This window comes from Mustela nivalis, assembly GCF_964662115.1.
Source record: "Mustela nivalis genome assembly, chromosome: 1".
Taxonomy (NCBI): Eukaryota; Metazoa; Chordata; class Mammalia; order Carnivora; family Mustelidae; genus Mustela; species Mustela nivalis.
Genome location: NC_139020.1, coordinates 47,911,947 through 47,926,347, shown reverse-complemented (window position 1 = coordinate 47,926,347; position 14,401 = coordinate 47,911,947). Strand labels below are relative to the sequence as shown.

Here is a 14,401-nt window from a genome sequence, read left to right as displayed (position 1 = left end):
TCTAATCATTCTTTAAATATGAATATGCACATCTTAGTTTTCATGTTTATGTTCTATTTAGGATTCATCTCTATGCTTTTCAAGGACTCACTCTTTGTCTTTTTCTTACTAGAATCCTTAATCAAAATATGTAAGGAAGCAACATTACCTGCTTTGCTCCAGGTAGAAATTGCTGAAGACACTGCCTGTTTTGGTGTGTGTGTATGTGCCCACACTGAACACTGCCTTGATTTTCTGCCTTCATCTCTGCCCTCTTAAATTGCAGTCCTCTTCTTAATCTACCTGAGTGTTATGTATTCTCATGAACATATTAACTTAAGATAACTAACCTCTGTTTTCAAATTAAATACAGTGTTCTATGACAGTGTGTAATGTCCTGCCCATCACTAACCAGCCATTCCCTGTTTATTCTGTAGCACCAACTGTAACAGATTATCTGTATCCCTCTGCCAAAGCACCACTCAGTCCAGAGGAACCAAAGACTGGAGGTGGTAAAAATTTTCATGCTTTGATTCATTTATTCAACAAAGTTTTAATTAGCATCTGTTATGCCCATGGAACATGGAAGTTCAAGCTGTGGTACTACAGTTGAATTCATTTGAAGAGCAGTAGCTTCCAAAGTCCTTGGAGTCTTCAAACTACAATGATAAGTGATCTCTGAATACAGAAATTCTGGCTTCTCTGTGGTATCAAAATATTGAGGCATAATAGCTTTTGACAGCCAGTTAATGACAATTAAAACATTAATATTAGTTGGAAAATTAGTATGACAGAATAGGATTTCCCCTTTGGTTCTCTCTCTTTTCTTCTCTAAATCCATTGTCCTAGCTGTAAAAATATAATGCAGATTCCTAAGAGAATGAGGTGTGCTGATATCCAAGAAGGAAATAGTCGACTATAGCTTAGCATCTTGAAGTTTTCTAAAATTGTTCTCCTTTGTTTTGATACAGTTGTGGAATCTATTACAAATGTGTCTGAACCACCTGAGACCACACTAGGTAATGACACACCTCAGCAGCTTTTGTCCTCATCACCACCATCACCTGACAACATCAGTTTCTCTTTCTTTGTGAATTCATGTTGCAACATCATTCTTTTTCATGGCAGTTAATTTTCTTTCTAGGTGCTTCTATTCATAACCATTGTCCAAAAAGTCTCTTCTGTTTTGTTTCTAGATGTTGGTCTCTTTCTGTACTTAAGTCAGTGAAACTGTTGAGCCTAAAGCATCTTTTTCTTAACATTAAACATTCTGCCAGCTTGTATTGTGTTGAATATTTCTGTTTTCTTTTTGTATGGTGACCCATTTGATACTTTCTGCCCTAGCAACATACTTTCCATTAACACTCATTCCATGACATTCATTTACATCTTTGACTTTTTTTTTTTGCTCTAATTTTAAGTGAAATCCAATGCTTCTTCACTGACTCATGCTTTAACATTTTTTAATACTTTGGTTTTCCCTTTAAGATTACTACTAAATACGTCTTTCTAGGATGGTTGAGGAGGTATTAGTTTGAAGTGAGGATTTAAAAAGTAAGGAATATTGCTTACTTTGAGAGAATTTTGGAATCTAGCATCTCAGCATTTTTTAAACTAAATGTATTATGAAGAATTAGGAATGCTATTTTGCTGCAGAGTTACAATTTTCTTTCTTTGTTTTTAATTGTTACCATCCTTTCTGTCATCTATCTGTACTCAAAATTTGTGAAGCACTATCATAGCCCCAGGTACTTTCCTTCAATTACCATAGAGACATCTCCTCTGCCTTCCCAAACCATAATCCTACCCAGCCCTGATGAGCCTTCCACCGAGCCAGGTAAATATTATTTTGTATTTCATGTAGAAGGTGAGTGTTTGCAGAATTTATAAGAATGGAAAGACAATATGGGCACTATAGACATCAGAAAGCCCAAGTTAATTACTGTGCTCACATTCTTTGATGGGCGATCCTATTTTTTGATGCCCAACTTCTCCTACCCATAAGCTATAGCCATTCACATGGCAGTATTGTGAAGATTCTTCAGGATATGTCCAAAAAACCATTCTCTGCTACTCTGCAAGTGTTTCAACAGGACATAGTAATGTTTCTGGGGAAGAACATTTATATTCCATTTTTAAACATAAATATATATCCTAATTTTAAATACTTTATCATCTTGACTAGAACTTTTACAAGTTCTGTGGTCATGTACAGAATATCTTAAGGTACCTACTTTGTGTTTGAGATTAACAGAAACCTCCAGAAACAGATTTCACTGTGAAAAAGGGGTACAACTGGCCAATCACTTTATTATTACTCAGGTCTTCTATTTCTTTCTAGTCCTCTTTTTGCAGCAGTTTGGCCTTTCTGCATGTAAATAAAAGAAACTAAGTCAAACCATCTACTTGGCAAGTCATAAAAGCAAGTTATTTGATGGTGGAATTTAAAAGATGAGACAACAAATCACCAACATGAATAACTAAATGTGCTGCTTCTTACAAGTAAAAATCCTCTCAATACCTATAGGCTTTCTTGGACTGATAGTTTATTGAAAATAAGCCCAAACTTGTGTTTTGATTATCATTGAACGATTTCACATGGGTCTATTTCCAAAGGAGATATTAATCTTAATTTTATACATTGTCCTTTAAAATATCTTATTAAATTTTGCCTATTAAACTTTAAAGTTAAAATTTTTATTGAAATTTCACACTAACTGCATTAACTACATCTGTACCAGTTACCTCTACCTTTTCCAAAGTTTCTTAAATAGCTGTATTAATGGATACAATTGAAATGTTTAATTGGGAGTACTCTTAGTGATACCTACCTCATACCCTGAGAGAAGCAAAGAGCCCATCAGGAACGTCAGCAAGGAAGTTGAGACTGAAGAAAATCAAAGACTGAAAGAAACTCTAGAATCAGAATTTCAAGACTGGAAGAGCTCTTATAAGAGTCCTGTTATTTTGATGGGGAATGTGAAGCTATAGACTGAGTGATTAGCAAAGGGAGCTCTAAATCTTCAGGCTCCTAGACCAGTACAATCTCCTGCATATCTTGGTGTTCATTTCTCCACAGGCAATGCCACTGAAGATCTCATGGAAACCATTGCATGCAGACTTTTTAGAAATTTCTAGTATCTAAAAACTCTTATTTTCAGCAAGCTTTCTTTAAGGTGCCTGAAACTTGATGACCTTGAAAAAACATTTTGTTTCTCCTAAGCTATTTATATTAATCACTCTTGAGACAATCCCAATGAGGTGTTTCCACAAACTACAACCCCATGTTTGATTTTTCATTTCCTCCAGCAGAATATACTTCAAGTTTTCTTAATAAAGATACAATTGGTTGTTACAGTGAATGTCCTAGAACTACTTTAGGAATTGTCTAAGAAAGGAATAACTTTCTCAGGAATGTATCCTTTCATTTCTTTTCAGTTTTTCTTCCCCAGTCTGACCAATGAGAACTGTGTTTTGTTTAATGAAATTTTTTCATTAGCACTGCTATTAAAATGCATTTGTTTTCTAGGTGTATTTGGAATATAACTCACTACCTTTGTTTTTAGAAGAAATTATCTTTATCTGCACTTAAAATATACTGGGCTATTCTGGTAAAATGGTATAAACTTATAATAAAGATGAATTCTTGTTACCATAAAATTTATTTTTAACCTATTGAAAGGTATTTGAAGTAGATCTTTCTGAAATTCCAACAGTTTCATTTGTCAGCTGAGTATCTTGGACATCATATAATGTACTTTACTGTTTTGCTTTCCCTTATAATAATATATTTATATTCCTGTATTATGTGGTTCTTTGGGAGCTTTAATTGCATTAATTGCTGTGTGTCTAGGTCTTCATCTTTGAGATCCTAGAGGCTTAGATGCTGTAATTCTTGAAGCGCTCAAGATTTCTAAACCTATATATATATATTTTTTTTAGCTCCCAAGCAAGCACCGCGTGCTCCTCCCAAACCAAAAACATCTCCACATCCAAGAATCCCACAAACCCACCCAGGTAAATAGATATTTTATATTCTGACCTGAACAATTTGATATTAGTGGAATTATTCTGCTGAATTATGGTTTACAAGAGTTCTTAACTCTAGTAAAATGAATCTTCCTTTGAAACCTAAAAAATAATTTTCTTTATTTTTGAACTTCATTAAGTATGTTATTGGAATAGCTTATTCCAGAAAGCTTCCCTATGGTTACATTATTTGAAGAGGGAGCTGGAGAAGAATGGAATTTCTTAAAAGAGTAGACTGCCTATTCCCGTTGCCTCTCTGAGCTTGAGAACACCTGTCCCCTCCATGGTCCTTGAATGTGCCTCCTCCTGCCAATCACTTTTTTTTTTTAACTTTCAGTAGATTTTATTTAGCAGTATTTATTTATTTATTTTTAACTTTCAGTAGATTTTATTTATTTATATATAGATATATAAAACAAATCATGAAAATTTGTTTTATATGTCTATATATTCTCTCCTATAATATAATGTTTATATAATATTTCTTTGGTGCTTTTGCTGTAAAAATTTTGGTAAGGATCCAAACAAGAATCATTATAAACTATTTTGCATTTTTTTCTAAGAGGCTCTTATTTGAATGATCAATCTAACCCAACTTCTTAACCAAGATCCTATCCAGTTTCTCCAACTGCCTTGGAGGATCTCTATTGGGGACTTAGGTGATCTTGACATACCTCAAAACAAGTTTATCATCTTTTCCTCTTTCAATTTTACATCTCTGGCAGGTTCTTGTTATTTTATATCTAATTTTTACTCCTCTTCCTTATCCAGCCTCTGCAGTCCATTTATTAATAAGTATGATGCATTCAGTTCTTCCAAACATCTCTAGCATTGGTACATATGCCAAGCATGTGCTTGGTCATGCCTTGTTTGTTGTCATTGATCTCCTCTTTTCTCTAATTTCAAATAATATCACCCCTCAATGTTTAAGCAATTAATTCATCTCATCAGGTAGCCACTCAACAAATATTTATTGCATGCTGAACGTGCCAGACACTGGGGATGTGAGACAAAATTGTATCTTTCTAAGGTCAAGGAATTTACAGGCTAGCCCTATTGCATAAACTTAAAAATATCATTTATACATGGTCTACTTCCAAAAAGTATTAGGGGTATACCTCCCCAGTGTGGAAGAAAAGGAATTTTCTCTACCACTTACAGTCTGGGGAAAGAAAAATGGTGGCAACATCAAAATTATGCTCAAGCAAGTTAACAGTTCTGAATTCCTACCACTAATCCTTTAATCATATCTCAGTTTTCCTACTGAAAGAAAAAACTGTAGATTTGGGCATAATCTTCAATATCTGATTCTGAGAGAAATTTTGTCTGTCACTTTTTTCTTTAAAGGAAAATTCCTTAAAAGACTTTCTATGTTCTACATCTAGCTAATGATTTTAAATCTGTTTTAACATATTTTTAAATCTGTTTTATTTAATTATTAAAGTTTTGCTATGAAAATAATATAGGTACTCCCCGCCCCTTCATGTCCTCCCCATGACACTTCCCATGTCCTCCATGCTATTTGTTATGCTCCACAAATACGTGAAACCATATGTGAAATTTGGTGTGGCCTCCTGCTGCCTGGTACCTTGGTAAAAGGTACCAAGGCAAATATCCCCTGGAAAAATAACAACGTTAAAATAACAGTAAATACACTTGAAATATTAATCCATAAGAAAACAGTTTGAAAAACAGTGATTAGAGAGTAAGCAATGATTAATGAATAGAATAGGAATAAAAACAGGAAAACTAGTATATAAAATTAAAATCTGATTTTAAAAACACAACAGATAAAGTCTCCCAGCTTTTTATTTAAATGTAAGGCATAAAATAGAAGTAGCAGAGAAAGGAGAAATCAAGAGAAGAAAGAAAGCATGAAAACTTGTTGAATGTTGGAAGATTAGAAATGAAAAGTAAGAAGTGGTGAGAATTAAGACATTGGAAATATAAATTACTGGTTAGTAGAATTTTTAAAAGTAAAGGAGATATGAGGTAACAAGACATTCATCATTTTCTTTTTCAGCTATATATTCTGTACTTATAAAAATACTTATAAATCAGGATCTTTAATTTCCTATTATAGTATATTCTAAAGTTCAAATTTGTTTAATTTTGATTTAGACTTTGGTTAACTTTGTTCAACAAGTTATGTAACCAGAATGGATAGATTCATGTGTTCAAGGCATTCTACTCTCTCACCCTGAAATTTGGTGTGGCCGCCTGCCTCTAACAAGAGAGCCTCTGATTCTGTCCCAGTTGAGGCACCTCTCAGCCCATCAGTATCTCCCACAGAAAGTAGCTGCAACCCACAAACTTTTTGCTTTGTCAGTGCTACTTAATGCAAAAGAAAGATTTGGAAAATGAATTATGAGAAAGAAAATAAATTCTAATTATTCTTCTTAAAAGTGGGTGAAATTAGAAATCCCCTTGCCTAGGGGAATGAGCTTACTCAATTTATCCTAGCAATACAGAAGGTCTTCATAGTCTTTTTTTTTTAATTTTTTAAATTTATTTTCAGCATAACAGTATTCATTGTTTTTGCACCACACCCAGTGCTCCATGCAATCCATGCCCTCTATAATACCCACCAGCTGGTACCCTGACCTCCCACTCCCCGTTCCTTCAAAACCCTCAGATTGTTTTTCAGAGTCCATAGTCTCTCATGGTTCATCTCCCCTTCCAATTTCCCCCAACTCCCTTCTCCTCTCTATCTCCCCATGTCCTCCATCCTATTTGTTATGCTCCACAAATAAGTGAAACCATATGATAATTGACTCTCTCTGCTTGACTTATTTCACTCAGCATAATCTCTTCCAGTCCTGTCCATGTTGCTACAAAAGTTGGGTATTCGTCCCTTCTGATGGAGGCATAATACTCCATAGTGTATATGGACCACATCTTCCTTATCCATTCGTCCATTGAAGGGCATCTTGGTTCTTTCCACAGTTTGGCGACCGTGGCCATTGCTGCTATAAACATTGGAGTACAGATGGCCCTTCTTTTCACGACATCTGTATCTTTGGGGTAAATACCCAGGAGTGCAATTGCAGGGTCATAGGGAAGTTCTATTTTTAATTTCTTGAGGAATCTCCACACTGTTCCCCAAAGAGGCTGCACCAACTTGCATTCCCGCCAACAATGTAAGAGGGTTCCTCTTTATAGTCTTTTAAGGATGTTTTGTATAAATATTCAAATCTTAGTACCTTCTCCCTTACCTTGGTTAGCTCTTATAATTTCAAAAGGCCATTTGGGTGGGAGAATGTCATGTGCATCAGATAATAAAATGCAATTTATTACTATTTTACTTTAGAGGGCTCCATGGCAGTAGTGAATACAACTTCAAGTGCAACACAGTGTGTCCATCCACTACTTTTCTCAGAATGATATTTCACAATCGGGCATACCACCTTTCTTCCTGTTTATGCTTAGATGGCAAGATTTAAATCTGTATTTGGCATTTAAGGTCAAAGTGGAATAAAAGTTTGGTACAAATCATCAAGAGTATTTTGCCATTGAATAAAGGCTTGATTTTTAGATTCCTATGTTCATAGGTAATAGTCAACAACCCAATTAATTTTATACCTAGAAATCTTATAACCATCAAAACTCTGGGTGCTACTGGCTTGCATGAGGCAAACAATATGAGCAATGTGGGCAAACGATATCAAAATATACTCAGATGTCAAATTTGTCAAACTTGTAAAAATCAGTGTCAAATTTATAAAAGTCTTGTAGAAGTGGAAAAAAATTATTATAGTCCTATAGTTTTCACATCATTTTGACATTGCGTATTTAATTCTCCCAGCCACCCTTTGGGTTAGGACAGGTTTATTCACCTAAAAGATAAGAAACAAGTTAAAATGTGACCTCAGTGCTGGGATCCAGAAATCCCAACTCTTTAGAACTAGTGCTCATGTCTAGACCTTAGCACTTAGCTCCAGTCTCTTCTCTATACTTAATTACTGTGTAACCTCAGGCAGACTGTCACTAACCCAAACCATTAAAGTGGAGCTCATAATTCCTTCCTTCCCTCATTATGGTAAGGATCAAAGAGCATAGTTCTTCTAAAACCACTTTTGAAATTGTAAAATGAGCTATAAATAAATTAGACTTTTTTTTCCTGGTATCTGTTATATTTACAACTAATTACTCCAAAGAAACAGTTGTGGGAAGACCATTTTAGTTTATGAACTTGCTCATTTAAGGATTTATGTGGGGCCTAAGAATTTTAGGGGGTGTAGAATGTAAGCCTGCCTACTCTGGCCCCTCCTGCTTCCCTTTCTGCTGTTGCCTGAGCTGACTTTAAGCTTGTTTTATGCATGCTTCATTGCCTTCTACTCTGACTTGACTAAATTCATCTTCATAGAAAGACATGAGACTGGGTTTGAGGAGTCAAGCAAACATCCAGAGAGAAAGAACACATCTGCATTAATTTGTTATTGCTTCAAAAAAATAAAAATAAAATAATTATCTCTTCTGAAAAGATTAAAAAAAAAAAATCCTCCATCTTACCCTTATGCTTAGTCATATTTTGTGGTTTCTCAGACATCATTTTTCTAAAAGCATCTGGAATTCTGAGAAATGTTCAGAGCTTAAAGTTTCTTTTTCTATCTAGTTCCCATTTCAGTAGTTTTCTTTTTAAGTCAGGACTGGGAGATGCTGAAACAAAATGACTCATGATCTAAGTTCTCTCTTTCAGCTCACGAGGTGTCCCAGCCTATTACTTCAAAGCCAAAAGCATCACCAAGTCCAGAAGTATCATATACTCTGCCTGGTAAATGATTTATTTCATGTTTAAACCAAATTCATTCCCCTGTCACACTCTGCTGCATGACACCTGAGAGCTGATAGGTGTAAGGGCAATATTTCACTCATGTTCTGACACCATGTTGAATCACCCATGATATAACCATCTCAGAGGTTCCATAGGTTATCTATTTGCTTGTATAATAAATTACTGATTCAATCAAATGTCAGAGAATTATGCCAAGGGTAGACATTTTCTTTATAACTAAACTTCTCATATTTTCTGTCTTATAAAAATAAACCTACCAATGTTAACTATACTATGTTCAAATGGTTCACCAAAATAAGATAAAATAAAGAATTTCAGGGTTTTTTCCCATAAAAAAGTGATAAAATGTTTTGCAAACAGAGAAAGTGATGTTTATCCATTATCTTTGATTCCATAATTTTACACTACCTAGCACTGAGGGGTTTTCTCGGTCAATTTCTACTTTATCAGTTCATGTAGCAACAACTTAGGTTGAGAAATAAGAAATTTCACATACATAAAAAATTTGTTTATCTACAAATCTGTCTCTTGCCTATCATCTGAGAAGGACTTTTGTCCGTTTATGGGGAGAATAATTTTATATTGGTGGGAGTAGTTGGTGTGGGAACTACAAGGACCCAGATATTTCCTGAGCTTTGCCACCAATGTTCTAGATACTCAGTGACTTTAGGAAGCCACTGTAAGAGGAACAGTTCTCTCACCAAACAAAGCCAATTTTTATCTAAGGTATCTGGAAAAGGCTATAATTTTTTCTTTCTTTTTAATGGTCCAATTATTATAAATTTCTACATGCTCTTAGAAGCCTACAGAACATTCCTAGAACCAAAGGATTTCTAAGCTGCAGCATGAAATGATGGCATTTTGGAAGCAAGGCTGAATTCACTTGCTGTAAATGTTTTCCAGACTTGCAAGCGGGGTTACCACTGCTATTGTAAGATAGTCTGGTTGTTGCAAGTGGCAGTAGGCCAGAGAGAGGCTCCTTTGCTCTGAAGTCTAGAATGTCAATTTGCACCACTAAATGCAAGAGCCAGTATTATAAACAGCAACAAGAAAAAAGTTGATCTTCCCACTTGCAAAAGGTCAACTTCTCATTTTCATTTGCAGGGGAAAAAAAATGTCCCAGAAATTGAGTCATTGATGATCACCATAGTAGGTTTGAGTGTTTTGTGTGCTTTTCCCTTTTGTTAGAGTAATACTGTTCTAATGTGACTTAATATCCTTAAACCATATTGAATACTAAACTCTATCTAATTATTAAATATTTTTCTTTTTAAATATCCAATATTTGTCTTAATTTCACCTTATTTTTTCACAGAAATTTGAACCTTAAGTTTGAGCACTTGAATACTGACACAAACTACCCCGTGTTGCCTCCATTGGGCTTATTCTGTTGACTCTCCAGTTCCACATGTTCATTTAGGGTCCCATCTCTAAACCTGGTTCTCATCCCACCATTTATTCATCAGGGGCTCCCCTGCTGCTCCAGGGGTGTGGTGTCTATAAGAATAACCTTTGGTTTTTCTCACGAGTGTTCAAACAGACTAGGTTCTCTTGGGTTCAGTTTCTGGGTCATATCTAGATGCAGGCTTGCCTCCTAATGAACCCAAGACCTTGTTTACCAGCTCCTATAGGTTCTATATCAGAAAGCAGAGGAGAACTTACACATAGGTTTAATATGTACTGGTATCCTAGAGAAATAGATGCTCTGTAAAAGTCTAAAAATGTCAAATGTAATGCTGAAATCAAGACAGTTATATTTTATCACAAGGTTTATCTCAAAATTTAATCTGAGAAGTATCAGAAGTAACAAACTTGAATTTTTCGATCTGTATCCATTAAGTCAGTCTAGGACTGGCCACACAGATCTTCCATTCTATAGATTCCTAGATGTAGCACAAGTCTCATCCACTTAGGCTTTTAAAAAATGTCTTGCAGCCACTCAGTTGAATTCTCTCTATACCATTTAATGAAGAATCTAGACAAATTGAGCCCACATGCCATGTCCAGAACCAACACAGAACTGGATTTTCTTAAGATCTGCCTCGGGAATGATTTCAAATTCAGAGCAAGGACTTACCCTGATACCTGGCTCAACAGAGCTATGCTTTCTTTGTAGATATATTTCTAAACAAAGAGCTCTCGGCCTCATGGTGACTCTTATGTCCCACTGGTATCTGGATATACCTCAGTCATTGGAAGTGAACCAGACAAATTTTGGCAAGTTATGCAATCCTCACAAATGTTATATGTGACTACTTTCTGGTAAATTCCAGTTCACAGGGACACTTAAGCATTTTCACTGTTAGGAAATGAAGGAAGAATGCTGAAATGCCTTTAGAAATAGAATCACTTGGATGTAGGCAAGGAGTCTTGCTATGGAGAGGAGGATGATACTGTTGCTTCTAGCTTGGGCAAGTAGTAGGTGACGATGCCACTAACTAAGGCAGAGAACACAGTGGCGAATAAGCACTTGTGTTTGTGCGTACTGGGTTTGGAGGGCCAGGAGGACTTCGAAGTGGGAATGTCTAACTGGTGGTCAAAATGTATTTAGAGATTTCTAAACTGAAAATAAGGGTTATAGGTGTGGGAGTCACTTGTCTACATCAAGCAGGTTATTAAATTTTGTGTGTGAATGACATCACCCAAAAGAAAGTATAGACTGAGAAGTTAGAGATCAAAGACTTGGGGGACACAGTTATATTTAGGAAATGGAAAGGGGATGAAAAGCCAGCAGAAGTTACTACCAGAAATATAGAAGAGTATCAGGAAGAAGGGCTTCCGGAGGTAAGGCAGGGAAGCGTGGTCCACAATGACAGTTTGAAAGGAATCAGAGGAGATTCTGGACTTGGCAGTGCAGATCCAGAAACCCATATCCAAAACCTGTGGGCCTATTAAAATCCAGCAGTTTTAGGTTTTAGAAAGGCAAAACAGAACATACACCAAATATATTACTATGTCTGCAGTAGGAGGAATGAATAGTTGTACCACACCAGATGAGTAAAAAGTGTTATTAGCCTTCGTCAGGTCTAGTCAGGTTTTTTGACCTAATTAGTGAAGAAAAAGGCTAAGTTTTTGGAGCCTTTGGACTTGAGAGCTATGGATAAAGCACTGTGGACCTTCTGTTGCAGGAGGTCATTGAAGAGGAAGCCAGACCACAGCAGATGAAGATACAATTGAGAGACCAGAAGCAAAGGCAGATGAAGTTTTTCGATTATAGGAATGAGAACAAGGGAAGGGTGGTTTGAAAGGGAAGGCATATCAAGGAAATGATTATTATTTTTAGGATGTTGGAGCATTTGGACTGTTTTATAGGCAAAGAGAGAGGAAATCATAGGTATGGACTAATGGAGAAACATGTAATAGAAATAATGGAACGTAAAGGCTCTGGAAGAAGGGGTGGCCCAATGGCATAGCTAAAGTGCAGAGAGTGGTCTCCACACAGATGGAGACATGCTTCCTGCTAGACGAGACCTAAAGGTACAAGGTTAGAATAAAGACCAGAGAATTCAGAGATTAAAATGGTGTACAGTCCATGTGTATTACTTTTCCAAGACCATCAGTCTCTTTGTAGATAACTGTGGAAGTAAATCTCATTGAAAACATATTCCAGGGTGCCTGGGTGGCTCAGTCAGTTAAGTGTCTGCCTTCTGCCCAGGTCACGATCCCAGGGTCCTGGGATTGAGCCCCATGTTAGGTTCCCTGCTCAAGAGGGATTCTGCTTCTTCCTCTCTCTCTCTCTGCCCCTCTCCCCAGCTTGTTCTCTCACTCTGTCTTTCTCTCTCAAATAAATAAAATATTTTTAAAAAGAGAACTTCATATTCTACCATCCTTATCAGAGAATAACAGATTAATTTCTCTCATCTATTCTAGCAAAACATTCATGTTCATTCATTTACATTTGACCAGATTAGACATTTCCATTCATAAATGTCTTAGTTGAATTTTTCTTTGGATTGGTGCACTTTATTAAAAAAGAGAGTAATATAATTGGTGAATATAAATGGTAAGTTGGCTAATATGATTGAGTCTGAAGATATATAATACCAGTATTATATATTAATTACACATAGTTATTATAAAAATATTCTTATAAGGAAATCAAAACTACCTTCTCATATAAATTGTCATTATTAATACACAAAATTTCTCCCCACATGGAAGATTTAGCTTTTAGAAATCATGCTTTCGTTCAATTTAATATCTGAAGGAATGCTACACAGGAAAAAAGCAAAAAAGTTTCACTTCTTGGAGCTGCTGTTGACCGAGTAAGAGGATGATTCATATCCCTTTCCTGTGATATTTCTCTTTCTTTTTTTTCCACTGATTTCACCTGCTTTAGAAAGTCTGCAGTGACAGTTTATTAAATCATCACTTCATGGTTAAAAAGTACCAATTGCAGCAGCAGGAATCCACATTACCCTGGCCTACATTCCACAGTAAACGAAAGCAGGCAGCAAGTAATGTATTTACAGTACAGAGGATTTATTGGTAGCACATTTTTTCTCTGCCTCTCCTTAATCCAGCTCCTGTCTGTATAGCTAAGAACTGTAGCCTTTTAGGGTATTTAAAAACCACAGGCTGCTTTGTATGGCCATGATCTTCACACAGACAAATCAAAGTCTTTCACCTTCCAGATAAACATTTAGTTTGATTTACAACTGGGAATTTCCCATATTTTACCCTTCGAATCCCCCAAAACACTACCTAGCAAAGGTCAAATGTTCACTATTACGGTAAGTTTTCTCTAATTTTTGTGGACCACTCATCTTTTTGAAGTTTTTTTTTTTTAATTCAAATTTTCGGGGTGTCTGGGTGGCTCAGTGGGTTAAGCCTCTGCCTTCAACCCAGGTCATGATCCTGGAGTCCCGGGATCGAGTCCCACATCAGGCTCGCAGCTCCATGGGGAGTCTGCTTCTCCCTCTGACCTCCCCTCTCATGCTCCCTCACTCTGTCTCTCTCTCTCAAATAAATAAATAAAATCTTTTTTAAAAATTCAAATTCTCAAGTTTCTGTACAACTTTTAGCTCATAAAAGTTCTAATTGAATCAAGATCCTACTCTCTGTACCACATTCTACAATTATAACTTCAATGGGACTTAGAGGCCTAGACTAAGAATACTTGTGAAATGCAAGTTAAATATGATCTCCAAAAGCAGTACAAAGAGAATGTCAGTTCTTTATAAACTACACTCTACACTAGTGGGTACAGTGTGTTTGGTTACCTCATGGTGCAAATCTTTCCTTGTGTTTTTCTGAAGTAGAATTCTAGCATGAACCCCAATTTTTCCCCAGCATCATTTAAGATGCAAGAAAATTACAATGTCTACCAAAGAGATTCTGGTACTTGTCACAACTTCACTGAAGTAGGAAAACCTTTCAGTAAGTGATTTGGACTGATAAAGACCTCTTTATGGGGAAACTGAGCCAAGGAAACACTTTACCTTGTTCTTGGAAGGAGACTTTGTCATAGAAAACTGGTGCTAATAATAGGCAACTTACCCTGGTATTTTCCTCAGATTTCCTAAGGCATCAGATTTTCAGCCTACTGTTTTGTTTTACCAAAATTCTAAAAATGTACTGGGTATCAGGGACCTACTA

The 14,401-nt window shown here is 36.0% G+C and overlaps 1 protein-coding gene across 33 annotated transcripts in view; it reads left to right on the top strand.

Annotated features, from left to right (window-relative positions):
• The window catches only part of ABI3BP (ABI family member 3 binding protein), a 258,099-nt gene that overhangs the window by 174,409 nt on the left and 69,289 nt on the right, over positions 1 to 14,401 (top strand). For 20 of the 33 annotated variants that reach the window (XM_082695527.1, XM_082695505.1, XM_082695530.1 and 17 more), the window contains 4 exons: positions 417 to 488; positions 951 to 998; positions 3,922 to 3,996; positions 8,708 to 8,782. In XM_082695527.1, the coding sequence (XP_082551653.1) occupies positions 417 to 488; positions 951 to 998; positions 3,922 to 3,996; positions 8,708 to 8,782 (270 nt within the window). The remainder of the gene's footprint in view (positions 1 to 416; positions 489 to 950; positions 999 to 3,921; positions 3,997 to 8,707; positions 8,783 to 14,401) is intronic. The other 13 variants (XM_082695526.1, XM_082695525.1, XM_082695524.1 and 10 more) reach the window with 4 other exon arrangements.